Genomic DNA, 17,723 nt, shown 5'->3' with positions numbered 1-17,723 from the left:
TTTATATGGCACGGTTTACAGTAGAGGGAATGCCATGCCATCACCTCTGGGGTCACTGCCCGCACTGTATACAAGTGATCCCTCATCGTAGTGTAGACGAATAATCTGGCCACGACCAAACATAGCCCTCTTCCATTCCGTCAATACCTCAATCTTATGACCCAGGCGACGCAATCCTTCAATCGCCTCACCGCTAATTCCCTCTTCAACAAAGATGGTGCGATCGGTACTTTCCGATGTCGGCGCAGCAATACAGATTCGCGGGGAATCAAGGGCAGCCTGAGGGTGATATCCGAAAGCAAGCATATTCAACAGCACTTGCACGTGGCCTTGGGGCTGCATAAAGCCGCCCATGACACCGTATACGGAATGCAAGGATCCGTCGGCCACATTTGTGATTAAAGCCGGGATGATGGTGTGGTATGGACGCTTGCGAGGGGCCAATGCATTGGGATGTCCAGCTTCCAGGGAGAAATTGGCACCGCGGTTCTGCAGGGTGAAACCACAGCCAGCAGGGATGATATGCGTACCAAAGCCCTCGTAGTTACTGTTAATGAAGGAGATGCCATTACCCTCGCTGTCAGTCACGGCAAAGAAGACTGTGTCGCAGTGGTTGTGGGCGGGACTGCCGTGATCCAAGATATCCGCAGCGCGGTCAGGGGAGAACAGCTTGGCTCGCTCGGCGAGGTATTCACGTTCTAGCAGACCCTTCGAGGGGACCTTCTCGGTATCCGGGTCAGTCACCCACCAGGCCGCATCGGCAAAGGCAATTCGTAGACTCTCAATCACTGCATGGAGGTACTCGGCAGAGTTGTGCTGAGCTTCGCTGAAACGAGGGATTTTGCCCGTGCGCTCCAATTCTTCCATAATTCCAAGGGCCATCAAAGCGACGATACCCTGGCCATTTGGAGGGTGCTCCCAGACCTCCACACCCTGGTTAGGCTCTCCATCGGTGCCTGGGCTTTGCTTCGATACGATATCCTGACCGGTGAACTTAAGAGAGATGGCTTCCGTCTCCTGAGTACCGACCTCGGCATGATATGCCAGGTCCTCGAGGGTCATAAAACCACCGAGATCATTGACGACTTTAACAATCTCCTCTGCAATTCGGCCTTGATAAAAGCCCTTCTTGCCCTCGGCAGCTAAAGTGCGGAACGTCTTTGCGAGAGTGGGGTTTTTCATGATTTCTCCGGGAAGCGGAGCTCGCACGCCATCCTTGGCCGAGGGGTCCTTCTTGAGCATTTCACGGAAATTAGGAGATGCAATACGAATGTTATCCTCACTTTTTTGCCACTATCAGCGAGTTAGATGTCTGGCGTGTCCTCTTTAAATGTAAATAGCGACAACTTACGCCGTTGGATGAAAGCTCCGACACGGGGAATCCATTCTCACCCATCTCAATAGCCGGTTGCAGGATCTGCTCCATAGACAGCTTGCCACTGCCAAATTTCTCAACGGTGTCAACCCATCCCGCAGCGGCTCCTGGCGTGGTAGCTGCCAGCGCGCTAAGCATGGGGATACGACCAGCAGCACCGGGGGCGATGTTCAACTTCTCGCATACTTTCTCCAGAGTTGCTTCACCAGGGTATCGGCCCGATCCGTTCAGCGCATGTACCTTTTTCGTCTTGGCGTCGTAGAAAAGGCAGAACATGTCGCCTCCGATTCCCGTTGAGCCAGGCTCGGTCATGTTCAGACCGGCAGCTAGAGACATAAATCAGTTAGACCATATCCTTCGGCATCATTGCTGGTATCGAGGTGCCTACCAACGGCAACGGCTGCATCCTAGAAACGCGGAGAACGCCGATCAGCATCCAATTCTAAAATATGACAGAGACTGTCGCACGAAAAACATAGAGACATACTGCGGCATTTCCTCCTTGGCTGAGGATCTTATGGCCGGCCGCGGCGGCGAGTGGTTGAGTACACGAAACAATGCCATTCTTGCTGTGAACAGTGCTTCGTCGACTGGCAAAGGGCACATATGCCGCATCCGACTTGGCGTAAACAGCCTTCGAGTTTAGTGGCATTGTTGGAGGAAATGAGGAGGAGAGGTATCGAAGGAATTAAAGTGTGGAAAAGAAGAGGAACAACTCGCTGTCGGGTGGTCACGCTCTTCTAATGAATCACTTTACTCGGCCGAGGTTCACTAGGTCACACGAAATCAAAGGGGACTCGTCAACGATAATAAAAGCGACTAGCCTGAGCACCTTCTCGTACAGGAAATGGAGAGGGGCAATCCCCCGCTTGGAGTGAGATGGTGGGATAATTGGAGAAGTTGGGGTCGGCAGGGACCACCAGTCAGGTTTCTTCTAATTTTCCTATTCGTCGGTTTATCAGGGAAGTCTTAATGTTTGGAGTTTCTTATCAGCTTTGCCGACTGGCTTATCGTCGGGAATCGGAGATGTCCCGTTGGTCGTCAGATTGCAGGGAATCCTCCGACGCTCCGAGACTTAAAGATACCTGTACGTAGTCAAATACATAGTCAGCCATGGTAGTTAGTCATGCATATTTACTTACAAGAACTTCACCGTTGTCAAGAACTCATCTCCATGGAGTAGCTAATATCTACATAGATAACACTATCGGAGGACGATATGTTACCCTCTATGGCAGTAATTCGGCACACTGAAATGTAGTTTCCACCACCCTTAAGCCGAGAATTATAGTGAATTGTAAAGGCAATAGCGTCACAGCAAGTTTTCACAGGTATAACTGACATCAAACCAAAAGACAAGCAAGAGGATGTAAATGGAAGCCTGGGGAATCTGGCAGAAATATTGAAGAGGGACGGGCCTATTCTACTGGTGGACATCTTTGTTGCTTTTATCATCCTGAAATGACATAATGTTTAATAAACACCCCTTTGTAGTACAATCTCGAGAGAGGACTTAAGTTGAGGCGATAAGTTACTCGGTACTCATTCTGCAGTCGATTGCCTTATTCATATGTTAGATTAACACACGTGGACTGGAGACTACCATAATAGCTAGAGGGGCCAGCAATACTGCCTGTTAAGTTGCGTATTACGGCTAGTGGAACAGAAGGTCAGTTAATAGATATTTTATGAACAAGGTTGCTTGTCTACCCCGTGTTAGAATTCCAACCGTTTAATCTCAACCAAGAGGGAAAATCATGAAAATAGAAATCTACATATTGTGTTTACAGACAATATTTTCCATCAAAAATATATGATCTTGCTGAAATATCAAACTCAAATCATACGGAATTACTCAAAGGCCTAGTTTCTGCTACATAGGAACGATGTCTCTACAACAATCTTGTAGTCGGTCTAATAACAAGGCACGATTTCGCGGAGCATGGCATGTCCTCAGATATTCAATTTTTCGGCAGAGCGCTGTGTCGGAGCTGCTGGCGGATCCCCGCAGAGAGGAAATATATTTCTACATCCGTCAAGATTAGTCATCATTTTGCACTCGTACGCAGTTAACTAGTTAACTAGTTGAATTAACTAATGGAATTCCCGCATGACTGGGTCACCCCTCATTGAAAGTCGCATCTTCCTACCTATGATATGATCGAGAGTAAACTCAAAAATAATGAAATTGTAGGATGCAGTAAACAGTCTTTTAGGTATATTCGCTCTAATCTACGAGTTTCCGGCAGTCCCAATACCTTTTATCCCCTCCGGTCGACCTAAGATCATCACACCTATTGTGACCAGCATAACTAATAATAAGGCTGTAACTATAGACTAAAATTGAGATACTGGCTGCCTTAACGCATCATTAGATACGACAGGTTTGATAATCTGACTTCTTGAGCCCCACCTTGGAGGTTGCTGGTTGGTTCCGCTACTGCGTAATCACAACTCAGTCGCCAATAGCCCGAGATATCTCATGCAGTTCGAGATCCACATATGTACATAATTCATCGAGTTGCCTCGTTCGCTGATGCGGGCGGGGCGTCGAGGCAGTGCACCCCCTCCACCCCTGACGCGCTGATGGCAAGACGTGTCTGCGGTTGCAAACATTCCTTGCTACCCCTCACCTCCAGCCACCGACTCTGTTGAATAGCCGAGTTCACAGCCTAAGGAAAATTTCGAAGCCAACCGATATATTATAGTTCTGCCTATTACTCTTGCATTCGAGACGGCGTCAAAGCGACAATTTATGCCAGATTGTACGTGGCGAGCATGGAGTCCGCAATGTTGTTTGGGCGTTCAAATTCGGGGTCCCAGATTGGTGTGAACTATGGCCCAGTCGCTAACCACATAAACCACATCCACGTGCCTATCGAAGGAATGAGAAACATTAATCCTAAGCCTTGTAAGTTAATGGCAAACCCTAATCGACATATCAGATTCACTGAATCTTTCCAAGGTGATCAATCTCGAGTCCACTATATACTCCCGTCCTTGGACAATCGTCACTTTACTGGTCGTGAGACCACACTATATGACCTCCAGCAAAAGCTATTCTTCCAAGCAAACACCAATAAACTAGCTCTATTCGGACTAGGTGGCATTGGCAAAACCCAAGTTGCTCTTCAGCTTGCCCGCTGGGTTCAATCGCATATGCCAGACTGTTCTATCTTTTGGGCTCTTGCCGTTAGCCTCGAGAGTTTTGAGCAGTCCTGTTGGCAAATCGTGAAAGAGCTCCAAATCTATAAGAATTCAGACGATGAAAGTGCGATGGAATTAGTACGCCGACAGTTAAGCTCTGCTGAAGCCGGAAAGTGGCTTTTCATTGTCGATAATGCCGATGATGTGGACTTGCTTTTCGATGAGCTAAATCAGTATCTCCCTTCTAGTAAGGAAGGGGTAACTTTGCTCACTACTCGTTCTCGCGAGGTGGCGGTGTCTTTCGCAGAAAAGGATATTGTTGAACTCCAAAAGATGACAACAGAGGAAGGGATTGCGTTTCTTGCTAAGATTATTGGAGAAGATTCACTACATGGCCAAGAATCCACTATACAACTACTAGAGGAGCTAAACTTGCTTCCTCTCGCTATTGCACAAGCAGCTCACTATATTTCTCGGAATAATGGAACGACCACATGGTACCTCGAACTTATACATAAAACCGAAAAAGACCGGATGCGTCTAGCAAGCAGGGAGTTTCACGATAGCACTCGCTACCGTAAAATGCCTAACGCGCTGACTACTACCTGGCTTATTTCCTTTAATCAGATCAGGGGTTCCGATCCCTCGGCGGCTGATTTATTGGAATTCATGTCTTACCTTGAGCCAAAGGCAATTCCGCGATCCCTTCTCCCTACCCTTGATTCGGAGGAAGAGATGGAGTTTGCAATTGGTACATTGTGTAGTTATGGATTTCTGACCAAGAGACACGACAAAGATATGTTCGATATACACAACCTCGTACAACTATCAACACGAGTATGGATAGCAGGGGAACGTAAGACACAACAGATCATCGCGACTGTGACGCAGCATCTGGACAAGTGTTTTCCATCTTCTGAACACACAAACCGTGAGACATGGAGGATGTTCCTTCCGCATGCCCGTGAAATTCTTAGGAGAGAGGAAAACCAAGACTTGAGTGAGAGGTATAGCTTACTTTCCAAGGTTGGAAATTGCGTCCTAGAGGATGGCCGAGCAAAGGAAGCTGTTATTGCTTTTGGAGATGTATGTGTATGGATTGAAAGCAACTATTATGAAGGGCACCCCTCTCGACTGGCGTCTCAGCATGATCTTGCAACAGCGTACCAATATAACGGGCAGATCAAGCAAGCCGTAGTGCTACTTGAACACGTGGTCGCGGTGCGAAAGAAAACGCTTGATGAAGAACATCCTAATCGACTATCGTCTCAGCACGAACTTGCGCGGGCGTATCAATCCAACGGGCGGATCAAGCAGGCAGCGCAGCTACTTGAGCATGTTGTTATGGTAGAAGGGAGAACACTCGATGAAGAACACCCCGAGCGACTGACGTCTCAGCAAGTGCTCGCAATAGTATATCAATCTTGTGGGCACACCAAACAGGCTGAGCAGCTACTTGAGCACGTAGTCGCAGTGCGACGAAGAACGCTTGACGAAGAACATCCTGATCTACTGGTATCTCAGCGCGAACTTGCGCGGATATATCAATCCAACGGGCAGATCAAACAGGCTGAGCAGCTACTTGAGCACGTGGTCGCAGTGCGACGAAGAACGCATGACGAAGAACACCCTGATCTACTGGCATCACAGAAAGCACTCCAAGACGTGAAGCACTTGATTGGAGTTAAGACCATCGAGAACAAGCTTTTATGATCCCTTCCTGAGATCAGATTTGTCCAAATACCATTCTTTCACCAAATTTTCGTCATAGTTCTACTATCCCGGGCCTACGTTTTAATTTAGTATTTGCACCCTGAAAAGGCTCGCAAAGGAGAAAAGAAATCAGGTATTCCGTGAACGTGAACGAACAGGGTTACCGGGTATTACAATACTAAATAATATAAAGAAATAAATTAGCTATGTGCTAACCGTATACGGTTAAAGCTATCTTGGCTGGAGTTGACGTTGAGAAATATCGACTGAATGCAAAAACGCAAGGTTATTTTATGAGCAACTTGTAAGTTGAGAGCCATAATTTGCAATATAAACGGTGGGTAATGACTTGCAGAAAGATGTTGAACAGCAGGAAGATCACGAATCGCCTAGGTCGCACATATGTTGTCATCCTCTTGTTCCTTACCAAGTGTGCTGGTACCATTTTTGAACCCTCTGGACTGAATGCAACCATAGGGTTTTTGTCCAAAGAAACTCTCTAGGAACTTAAAGGGAACGCGGGGTCAGTCTGAGGCTCCGGTACCTAGGAGTTGCCAGTGATTTCACACCGTTATTATCGCAAGAGAAAGCTCACAGTTTGCGATTACAAGCAGCAGAGCCAATCCCCATTCTGGCCAGATTCTCAAGCACAATCTTTCTTGCCTCCTCGTCATCTCCTCCAGTTCTTTGCCTGGCTTCTTTCATTGTCTTCGTAAACTTACTATGTGTTCCATGGAACGCGTCTAAAATGCCTATAGGACCAAAGTTTTCATCAAAAGCAAAATGATGAAAGTCGTGTTGCAAATTCGACGGCATCCATGGAATATTGTATCCCGAGTGCGAGCAAATGGTGCCAAACTCAAGGAACAAAAAGGTAAAAACCGCTTGAGACCAGTGATGAGGAACGAGCAGTGTTCCGATGGAGTTGGGCAATAAGTTAGAAAGCACGTGCTCCGTAACTGTGCAGTAGGTCGACGCCAACCCGACAGGGGCAGTAAATTCGTGATGTTTTTTGTGAAAGGTGGAATACAGTAGGTTCGAGTGAAACGGGCGGTGGACATAGTAAAAGCCGACCTCTGTGCAGAAGATATCAAATACGATAGTAGCAAACGTTTGGAATGGCGACGGTAGATATTTCGAAGCCACCGGCATTGGAGGGGCGGCGAGGGCAACCAGAAGTATCATAGGGAATGCGACGAGGACTTGGTTTCGCAACGAGATCATCGCAATGCGAAAGTATTCCTTTCCATTGACCCGGACGAAAGGTTGAGTTTTGTATTTAAATAGCCACTGTGGCCATCCAGTCAGGTCAGGAATCGCAAAGACAGCAGCCCACAGCCAAAAGAATACGGATGTGATGATGAAAGTTCCCCACAGGTTCATATTATACACGCCGTACACATGGTCGAGATAATCGTAGAGCCTCTGGCCTGTGGTAGAGGAGTTGAAAGAGATGAAGGCGGCCACAAGAGCTGTATTCGCTCCCAGTGAGCTGATACTGGTGTTTGATAGGGCTGTAGTTAAATAGACCCATCGTTTGGTATGAGGAATTGGGTTGCCTGATGGATCTTTGGGGACAGATCTGCTCGAGACGGAGCTAGGGGTTGCACGCGCGGACTCGGAAGGTGCCATGACTGCTGATAGTGTAGACTTCATGCAGCTTCCAAGGTTAGAGGATATTAGAGGAAGGGGATAGAAGTATCTCGTGGACTTCAAAGTATTGAAAGTTGGAGTTTTCATGGACCGAGCACGTGCCCACAACTCCCCCGCGAGTTGTTGGATGTAACCACATGCCAGGGAGCCTCGGCGATGTAAATACGAAGGTAAGTACTGATAATTTGACTAACGGGGCAATCTGTTCGTTGATTGAATTGCTTACAGAGATATGTACTTGAGGCTGAGCTTATCTGAAGTCACAATTGGGAATAATCCAATTCCTTCCGTGTGGTTGCCTAGCAGATATATCGAGCTGTAGAGAATCGATAGCAGGCGTCACAGAGCCTCTTTCGTAATTGAAGTGATTATATTTTTCATTAAACAAGGAATTCAAGGCAATTAAATGATCAAAGAGTATAAGAGAGGAGACGAAGCAACTAGAGTGACGCACGAGTTCTACTATTGTAGTTCTATCCTAGCCTTAGTATTCTCTGATGGGCAGTTTTACCGTCACGTCAGTTAAATTATAGTCAGTTTGGATTCGAAGACATCGTTTCACCTGTCAGATCAAGATCTATTGATAGGCGCCCGCGTGTCGGACAAATGGGGGATTTTTAGTATACTAGACTGGAATAATGACTAGCTGGAATGGAGACGCCTCTCGGGCGGATAAGCCGAGACTCGGGTCACCCGGCCGAACTCGCAGAATTCCGAATTATTTATGAGATATCGATTGATGTATATATATGTGTGGGTAGATCTTTTAAAAAGAGACATTTTGAAATTCATTTAAATATCTTCTCAATTACCAGCTGCTATAAATCCTCTTGACCGGGAAACGGGAAAAGAATACAAGCGGCTCTCGGTGATTTCTCCGCAATCGCAATCTCCAACGCCGGAGCTCCCCACGGAAGAGTTCCGACTTCTTTAACTGCTTCTTCCCCGGCCCACGACCTTTCTGTCCTCCACATTCCCACCTCATTGACTCTACTCCTCTCTTCGAGTCCAAAAAACTATCAAAATGGCCTCCATTCGTGCCAATTGCCGCAAGATCATGTGTATCGGCCGTAACTACGCGTGCGTAGCCCATCCCCGCGACACCCACCCCGGTCGCAGTCAACCGGCTTGACTCACTGCTCCATACCTCTGTATCGCTTTGATCTGGACACTATCGCTAATACACCATCCTCTAGCGATCACATTACCGAGTTGAACAACACCACCCCCAAGCAGCCCTTCTTCTTCCTGAAGCCCGCCTCCTCCATCCTGCTCCCCAACAGCGGTCCCGTTCTCCGCCCCAAGGGTGTCAGTCTGCACTATGAGGTCGAATTGGGTCTGGTGATGGGCAAGACCGTTAAGGACCTGGACCCGTTGGATGAGCAGGGCGCACTGGATGCCATTGAGAGTGAGTGGTTGCCCTCCTACGCCCCGGATCGCTATCTCATGCCCGAGTCTATGCCTTCAGTTCCACTGACCATCTGCGATTCGTGTTTTCAGGCTACGTCCTTGCCATTGATATGACTGCCCGTAATGTTCAAGAAGAGGCCAAGAAGAAGGGTCTCCCCTGGTCCATCGCCAAGGGATTCGATACCTTCCTGCCCATTTCCCAAGCGATCGCCAAGTCGCGCATCCCCAACCCCCACGATGCCTTCCTCCGCCTGCGTGTCGGTGAGACCGAGCGACAGGCTGATTCCACGAGTCTGATGCTTTACCGTATCCCCCAGCAGCTGGCCCAGATTTCTCGCGTGATGACTCTGGAGAAGGGCGATATCGTGCTCACGGGTACCCCCAAGGGTGTGGGTGAGGTCAAGGCTGGCGATGTGATGCACGCCTCGATCGAGGTCAATGGCCAGGAGATTGAGGAAGGTCGGATTTCGGTGGAAGTGCAGGACCGTGAGGGTCGCTACGAGTTCAAGGAGACCTAAAGGGAAGGGTCTTGTGACATTGTTGATTATCTGCATATAGTGTACTTATGATTCCATACATCTGAATATGAATATATAGGACATGTATTTCAATTCTTGTGCAGTATTGACTATAGACTCCAAACATCAGATCAAAACATGATAGTCTCCTCCCCACAAGTAGAATGCCGTGCCAACTCCGGAGAGGGTAATGTTTCTGCCGACTCTCCACCTTCCGACTAATCAGACGATAAGAAGTCCAACTGCCCCACTGCCGGTGCCTCATCCGGGGAAAGTCTCGAAGTTGTCGCCGGTCACCCTTACCTTACTTTTCTCCTCTCCCCCGACTGCTTGTCCCACACTTTTGCCGTCTACCTCTACCTATCCTTCTATCTCACCGGAGCCGATTCCTAGACTGCACCCCCGTTCGATCTGGTCCCGTGTCCAACAGCTTCACGCTTCCTCTGCCTTCCCTTGATGCGACACTTGCAGCACATGAAGTGCCCCGTCATGGCACTCGTGCCTTGCAACTAGATCGCCTCGTCTCCCCGAACCTGCTCACCCATCATGCTTGACTGGAAATCCTGCGTCCTCGAGTCCGTCGACTCCAGTCCTAGTCCCTCCACTACTACACGTACCGACTCGGCCAAGAACACACCCTCCCCCGCAATGCACCCTCCAGAGACCACCGCTCCGCGCAAGTTCGCCCCCGATGCTTCCTTGGTGCTTGTCGGTATTCGTGGCTGCGGCAAGCGCTCGCTCGGTTTTGTCGCGGCGACTGCCTTGAAGCGTCGCTTCATCACAGAAGACCACTACTTTAAAGAAATCACGGGCGTCACGAGACAGGAATACTTGAAGACACATGGCAGCCAGGAGTTCCAACGTCGGGATATTGAGGTTTTGAAACTGATGCTCGACAACCATCGGACGGGCTGCGTGGTGGAATGCGGATTGGGAAGTCTTACACGGCCCGTTCAGGATCATCTGCGGCGCATCGTCAAGACAAACCCCGTGGTCCACCTCGTTCGCGACATTGATCGCATTCAACAACTCCTCGGCCTGGACGACCAATCCGTACGACTCCTGCGCGAGGGAGACCCGCTACATCGAACTTGCTCCAATTTCGAATTTTACAATGTCGAGGATCGCACGCGAATTATCTCGGACGACGGAAGCCCCGACCCTCGCTCGGCAGCATACTCGTTCAAACTACAAGAAGTGAAGGAAGACCTTACCCGGTTTGTCCGCTTCGTGACCGGAGTCGATGTCAACCATTCGAGCTACGATTCGCCCTTCGTGCTGCTCGAAACACCACCCGAGCTTCGGTCTTTTACTCACGCCATCTTCGTGCGATCCTCGGATCTCATCGCCGACAATGTCAATCTGCTAGAGCTGGAGTCTGGTGGAGATGCCATTGAGCTTTGTGTCGATCGCTGGGGTCCCGAAATGCCCAATGTGATTAGCAAACAAGTGTCTGTGCTTCGTCGTAACGCGCGGACTCCGATCATTCTTTCCGTGGACACGTCATCACTCACAGCCGCGAAAGGCCGTGATCTATCTGCAACATACTTCGATATCCTGGAACATGCTCTGCGCTTGGCAGTGGAATACTTAGTGGTCAACCTTGGCGAGAATCGATCTCAATTAGCCCAGATCATCCGCGCTCGGGGCAAGACCAAGATCATTGGACAGCACATCTTTGAAGCGTCATCTCGTGTGAAATGGGAAGATGATGGGTGCGTGTCTTTGTATAATGAAGCTGAAAAACTTGGATGCCAGCTCGTGCGACTTCTCCGAGTGGGCACATCCAGAGAGGAGAATGCGAGTGTGCTAGAGTTCGCCAACAAGATTCGGTCTCTACCGGGAGACCATCCACCTCTGATTGCCTATAATATTGGCCGTCTGGGACGAACGTCACAAGTGTTCAACTCGATTCTTACGAGCGTGACACATCCTGCGATTACTCGAGAGACGGAGAACGAACGTGATCCGCAAATCACTTCGCGGGATGCCGTCCAGGCCCTCGTTCAGAGCTACGTGCTCGACCCGCTGAAATTCTGTATTCTCGGTGCCAGCGTAGCCTACAGTTTATCCCCGGCCATGCACAACGCAGCCATTCAGCACTGCGGCCTAGGCCATGTCTATCGAATCCCCGACTCTCCTTCTCTCGCTGTATTGGATGAGCTACGCAGGGATCCTAACTTTGGCGGGTCTAGTGTTGTCCAACCATGGCGTGTAGAGCTATACCATAAATTGGCTGCGAAAAGCAGACACGCCGAGGCTATTGGAGCTATCAACACAATCATGCCCCTGCGAGGGACAGCTGATGGGACGATGTACCCTCTCCAAGAACAAGCCAGTCGACGCAACCAGGCAGGCCCTGTGTTGGGTTGGTACGGCGAGAACACGGACTGGGTGGGTATCATGACCTGCATCACTCGACATTTGTCACCTCGTAACGCGATCAGCGCCAAGACTACCGGCCTCATCATCGGAGCCGGTGGAATGGCGCGGTCAGCAATCTATGCCATGCTGCGCTTGGGCTGTCGCAAGATATTCATCTACAACCGGACGCAATCACGAGCAGAAGAAGTCGCACGTCACTTCAACTCCTGGGCAGCAGGTCAAGTTGATTCGGAAGAGGTGGTGCGAGTACTACGATCTCTTCAGGACGACTGGCCTGATGATGCCAGTCCACCTAGTCTGATTGCCTCTTGTGTACCCGCCGATCCGGACGGAGACCAACCCCCCGCCAACTTTGAGATGCCAATGCAATGGCTCGGCAGTCCAACCGGGGGTGTAGTATTAGAGGTGAGTCATAGAAGTGCCCCCAATCTCAATGGGTAAAGATGCTAACACGACTCTATAGTTGGCCTACAAACCCCTAGACACACCTCTCCTCAAACAAATGCGTCGCATCCGAAGTGACAACGGCCGACCATGGGTTCTATCCGACGGGCTAGAAAACGTGATCGAGCAAGGCATTGCGCAATTCGAATTGATGACCGGCCGCAAAGCACCCCGCCGCCTGATGACCCTGGAGGTTCTCCGGAATTACGAGGGGGACAGTGGACGGTTCGATGAAAAGACGATACAGGCCCGATTGGATGGGATTTGTTCTTAGAAGTCCTGGCGTAAACAGATAGATTGAGCGATCTACGGATATACTGGGTGTTTAGATAATGTGGGTAAATACTAGGGATGGAAATCCCATCTCCATATCATTTCATCCTATTGTACAAAGGCCCGTGAGTAAAGGGCATGCTTCCATCTATATGCAAAAAAAAATGAACACCCGAAAGGAAAAGTATTAATACATGGGACTCGGTTCGAGAAGACCATCCTGTACACCCAACAACTTCGAGTCATGGATATCAAAGGCCATGCGACAAGCCGTGTTATAGAAGGAATGGAATTCCGACTCCAGCGAGAATTGAGATTGATCAGCCTCCACACCCTCCGTTGGGGAGTTGGGAATGCGCATGTCGAGGGATACGTCGATGGTACGAGCGGGCAGGAAGGGCCCAGTCTCAGAGTAACTGTAGCTGAGTTGTCGGTCGGCGAGTTCGTAGAGCTGGATAGCAGAGCCACGGAGATTTTGAATCGGTGGTAGCATGTACTCCGCTGTGATTGAGGAGGGGGCGTCACTAGATGATGCTCCAGGCTGGGCGAGGTTGCTGGGGAGTGAGATTTGACAGAATACCGGTAATGAGCTTGAATCGGCCGGTGTCATGTCAGAATGAACAATATTACGCAGGGAGGACTCGATGCTCCTGACGAGATCGAGGTTCTCCACGGATTCTTCGAGTGCTTCTCCTGAAAGCTCATTGTAGACTGTGCGGGTGAACCGAAGGTCGAGGCCGTTCTCCGGCAAGAGATAATCGACAGCGGTTGATCCACGGATAAACTTGATGCTTTGCACGTCGAACGAGTCTTCGGGACTTCCCAGGGTCTTGCCTAGTTTGGAAGAAATCTTGACATCAAGAGTCGGGGCCAGGCTAGCATATGCAGATGACGGCGTCAATCGAATGTTGTGAACTTGCGTTCCGACCACCGGGGTGATAGGCCGGAGGGAGGCCAGGAAATTTATGATGCGAGGGATATCGGTGGAGAAGGTTCTTGGAAGAGATAGCTTTCCCAGCTGCGAAGGGGTGATAGTCGCATTTTCAAGTGAGGGTTTCCGTGTGAATAAACAGTGGCCCACTGCAGCAGTCACGGACTCGTACACTTTCAAACCGCTTCCCGGACTCGAAGCTGGAATAGGTATCTGGCGGAGAAGGTTCAACAAATGGTCTGAGAGTCGAGTCTGATGACCATCAAAGAGAGGAGTGGAATTGTTTTCAGTCTCGGTAGACTGTGTCGAGGGCATTGCCCATCGGAACCATTGTTTTTGTTGATCCAACCATGAAACACTGCCCTCTGGATGGTAGTTGTACACATTTGCGGTCTCCGAAGCAGGGAAATAGGTGGAGAAGGGTACTGAAGCAGGAGTCACTTCGTGGAGTGCGAGATTGAGGACCCTCCGCGCATTATCTGCACCTTCTTTGTTTTCTGCAAGGTACAGAATCTTTTCTGGGACTTGAGAGGTACCATTCTCCAGAGCGACACCATAGGTCTTGCTGATCCATTCCAACAAGTGTGGGGGGTATATTTGATTCAGGCCCGGGCGAGATGCGAGGACGTCAAGACCGGTCGGATCCTCTCGAATTCTGGCGATAGCATCAAGGATGATTTCGCACATCGACTCGCAAGGATTCTGGCGGCCAGTAATCCTCACCAAGCCAAGGGAGCTCGTGATGTCAATGCTAGACTGGTGCATAGTGGCCACCTCATCGAAGGAAAAGTGCTTTGCGTTGAGCAGCAACGCGATGAAAGCTGGCGACAGACGGAGGTCCAACTGGCCAATCTCATCGGCGACCGATAATTGCCAGCAATCACGAAGGATCCGCTCTGCCAGCAAAGCCTTGCCCTTCAAATCTTGCGATGTAGCCACCCGTTTCGTAACTCCCGTGTGTAGATCCGGGTTGGCGTGCAGAAAAGCGGATATACCAGGCCTCCATCTTCCTGCATTTCCCTCGCCCTGAGACTGGTGTTGGTCATATTCTTCGATGTATTCCGATAATTGGATGTAGGTGAATGACGAAGCAAGGCTGTTTCGTACAGACTCCCATTCGCTCTCGGTCATTTTTGCATTCAGGTCTTTCGAGGCATTGTGACTCTCAATGCGTTCGTGAATTGCGCTTTGAGTCAACGGGGTGTATTCTTCCTCCAAATCATCCAGCATTGAGCTCAGTGTGACCGTCTGCATCTGCATCTGCGCATCCTCCGTATTCGTCTTCTTCATTTCCCGCAATTTTTGCTTTAAGCTCGGAGGTCGCTTTGTCGGCACAACCACAATTTCTCCAGGCTTTCCAAGTGAGTCCACAGTGAGAGGTAGCCTTTGACATTTCGGATCTCTCCTTGAGCGGCGGCGACGGCGGCGGACATGTTCGTTCGATTCGTCGGGGGAAGGGAATGGTTTATCGGAGCCGGAGCTTGAGCTTTGGAATCGCGCGTTGACGCCGTTGCTCCATGGGGTGCATGATGGGATAAATGGTCGAGGGAGAGCTGAAGAGGGCCAGCTCCCCAGTGCACTCCGAGGATGGCGCCGCATGTTGACTGCTGGACAGAAAGCGCATCGATCAAGTCGGCGATGCGTCGATGCGCCGACAGATCGTGTCCGAGCTAGTCCCAGGTAGGAAAGTTAGTGGCCTGAGGTGTCGATCAGCATACCCCTAGTATCTACTGAGCATTTGCGTAAAATCTCTGTGTTTTGTTAAGCATTGTACAATTTTACAGGCAAATATATGCAATATTGACACAATAGTAAATATTAGTATCTCCACATCCACTGTCTTTTGCCAGGGTCAGGCTCAGGAGTTTGCAAGCACAAGAAGATAGTACCATCACTTTACCCTAGGCCACATCAGCAAAACCATCATAGGGATGGCCATTGTTATTTTCATATCAAAAGCTTAGTGCGTGATTAATTTTAGGCTATTGATCTAGATGATCTGTTACTAGTAGTGCATCTGAATAGGCTGACTGGCGAACACTAGACTAATCGACATGTTCACCACAAGTTTCTTGCTCCTTTTACACGCCCCTTTTCGCTCAAGAATGACCTGCGTATGGTTCCTCATGTTCTAGATTCAAATGGCTATTTTTTTCCAGTGACATTGCCTCAAAGCTGTTGATCCACAGTAGTTAGAAGTCTTCGATCAATATCTGCAAGCCAAATCTATTGAAATGATTTGTTTTTCTCATGGTAATGTGCCTATTGGACTGTTTTTACATGTGGATGTTAATTAGTGTGCTTTTCTTTGCTTTCTCATTTGTAGATGGCTATTATTTGAGAAGAAATGGGAGTCTATCCAGGAATGTTATTGGCAGGAGTTGGCAACATCGCGCCCGAAAATGATGCAATCCGCATTCGGCGAATGATGATTGGCTGCATGCGGGGTTCTTTTGGGAACGGCTTGACGAGCCAGCTGCGATCAATTTTAAGCTTAAATGACCGGATGGAGTGTGATAGTGGATGTATATTTAGTATACTCAGTATTTTATGTTGATATACCAAGTTAGATCAATGAACTCCGAGTATCTACGGACCTTTCACCCGTCGCCGACCCGTTCCTTTGTCAATGGCCGACCCCCATCTTCCCCGGACCCTGTTGGGCCCCGCTAAAATCCATTGAGCCATCAATTCATTGGCTCTTTGGCCCTTTCTAGCCTGCATTCACCTGTGTCTAGTTCTCTCTGGACCTGTTTGGACCTGCTTGGCCTTCTTATCTGCCAACCAGCTTACCATCCGCCGTTTGAGCGTCGCCAGTCGGGTCCAGCCGAACCGGCGCCTTCGCCGATTGCTCCGATCCCACGCGAAAAATAAGAGAAAAACGAGTCCGGTGTTTTTGCCCCCTCCTCTTCTCTCATGATTCAGGTCCAGATTACAATCGGGATGCTCTTCAATGTTTTCCTATCTACATCACTTCGACAATGGCCCAATCATCAGAACTACCTGTAGACCCTGAACCGCCGGCCAACGCTCTCGTGCGGAATCATCAGTCGCCACCTCCAACCGAAGTTCTCGAGCTTCAGGAGATTCAAACACGAGAGGACGATGAGCAATTGAATTACTCCTCGGCGTCCGCCTCCTCTGGCGAGGAATATCGGGTGACCACACGAACAGCCTCGCGATCGAGTGTGCGTCGCCCGCGCCCCGAGCGCAAAGGTGCCTGGAAGAAAGTTTGCAGTTTCTGGACTCATAATGTCACCATGACGGTGCCTCAGAAGAGCAATCGCGACCACCTAGGTGTGTGAAGATATTGCGCTAACTCTTGAGATTTAGTATTAGAATGGTCAAACTGACAAACCTATCTATATAATTCTATACAGCCCTCGAAAGAACATTCCTCGCATACATCCGCACATCGGTTGTCATTGCTATGCAAGGGGTTCTAATCGCACAATTATTCCGCCTTCAACGACCAACCACGCCCCAAGATCGCCTAAGATTCTATGAGGTTGGTATCCCACTCTCCGTGGCCTGTCACTGCGTGGCAATTATAGTGGCCTTGATCGGGGCGTATCGATTCTGGAGGCAGCAAAGTGCTATTTCTCTAGGGAAAGTTCACGCTGGAGGATGGGAGCTTAATTGGGTGGGAATTTTACTCGGCTTGGTAGGTTTATCTGAAGCTTTGATGAAGGTTTTAAGGCATAACTAACCGAGCATTTGCAGTTGATTTTGGTGACTCTCATACTATCTGTTGCGATTCTCATCGAGATTGATCTACACCCGTCAACGCTGATCCAACGAGTTTTCTGACCCTTTATGATGATGACTGTATATATACCAAAATAACTTCCTAACTAATGCATGGCACCTCATG

General features: G+C 49.3%; 7 protein-coding genes across 7 annotated transcripts; 4 read left to right on the top strand and 3 right to left on the bottom strand.

Moving 5' to 3' along the window:
* Positions 1 to 15: 15 nt before the first annotated feature.
* N7496_002021 (gamma-glutamyltransferase family protein) lies at positions 16 to 2,027 on the bottom strand (the record flags this gene model as incomplete). The annotated part of the gene is made up of 4 exons (XM_056694952.1): positions 16 to 1,293; positions 1,352 to 1,701; positions 1,764 to 1,782; positions 1,863 to 2,027. The coding sequence occupies 4 exons, from the start codon at positions 2,025 to 2,027 to the stop codon at positions 16 to 18; spliced, it is 1,812 nt and encodes a 603-aa protein (XP_056561681.1).
* A 2,267-nt stretch (positions 2,028 to 4,294) lies between these two features.
* N7496_002020 (uncharacterized protein) lies at positions 4,295 to 6,235 on the top strand (the record flags this gene model as incomplete). Its single annotated transcript, XM_056694951.1, has 1 exon — positions 4,295 to 6,235. One exon carries the CDS (start codon positions 4,295 to 4,297, stop codon positions 6,233 to 6,235), a length of 1,941 nt encoding a protein of 646 aa, XP_056561680.1.
* Positions 6,236 to 6,826: 591 nt separating this feature from the next.
* N7496_002019 (sterol desaturase family protein) lies at positions 6,827 to 7,867 on the bottom strand (the record flags this gene model as incomplete). Its single annotated transcript, XM_056694950.1, has 1 exon — positions 6,827 to 7,867. The coding sequence occupies one exon, from the start codon at positions 7,865 to 7,867 to the stop codon at positions 6,827 to 6,829; it is 1,041 nt and encodes a 346-aa protein (XP_056561679.1).
* A 1,045-nt stretch (positions 7,868 to 8,912) lies between these two features.
* On the top strand, positions 8,913 to 9,816 carry N7496_002018 (fumarylacetoacetate hydrolase family protein; the record flags this gene model as incomplete). Its single annotated transcript, XM_056694949.1, has 3 exons — positions 8,913 to 8,968; positions 9,085 to 9,296; positions 9,389 to 9,816. 3 exons carry the CDS (start codon positions 8,913 to 8,915, stop codon positions 9,814 to 9,816), a joined length of 696 nt encoding a protein of 231 aa, XP_056561678.1.
* Positions 9,817 to 10,362: 546 nt separating this feature from the next.
* On the top strand, positions 10,363 to 12,919 carry N7496_002017 (repressor protein; the record flags this gene model as incomplete). The annotated part of the gene is made up of 2 exons (XM_056694948.1): positions 10,363 to 12,606; positions 12,665 to 12,919. The coding sequence occupies 2 exons, from the start codon at positions 10,363 to 10,365 to the stop codon at positions 12,917 to 12,919; spliced, it is 2,499 nt and encodes an 832-aa protein (XP_056561677.1).
* A 186-nt stretch (positions 12,920 to 13,105) lies between these two features.
* Positions 13,106 to 15,448, bottom strand: N7496_002016 (putative respiratory complex assembly protein Rmp1; the record flags this gene model as incomplete). The annotated part of the gene is made up of 1 exon (XM_056694947.1): positions 13,106 to 15,448. The coding sequence occupies one exon, from the start codon at positions 15,446 to 15,448 to the stop codon at positions 13,106 to 13,108; it is 2,343 nt and encodes a 780-aa protein (XP_056561676.1).
* Positions 15,449 to 16,830: 1,382 nt separating this feature from the next.
* Positions 16,831 to 17,659, top strand: N7496_002015 (DUF202 domain-containing protein; the record flags this gene model as incomplete). The annotated part of the gene is made up of 3 exons (XM_056694946.1): positions 16,831 to 17,146; positions 17,230 to 17,513; positions 17,573 to 17,659. The coding sequence occupies 3 exons, from the start codon at positions 16,831 to 16,833 to the stop codon at positions 17,657 to 17,659; spliced, it is 687 nt and encodes a 228-aa protein (XP_056561675.1).
* Positions 17,660 to 17,723: the final 64 nt, after the last annotated feature.

The sequence above is a fragment of the Penicillium cataractarum genome (assembly GCF_028827025.1).
Source record: "Penicillium cataractarum strain IBT 29864 chromosome Unknown utg000001l, whole genome shotgun sequence".
Taxonomy (NCBI): domain Eukaryota; kingdom Fungi; phylum Ascomycota; class Eurotiomycetes; order Eurotiales; family Aspergillaceae; genus Penicillium; species Penicillium cataractarum.
The sequence above is the reverse complement of the archived record's forward strand: the minus strand, read 5'-3'. Positions and strand labels throughout refer to the sequence as shown.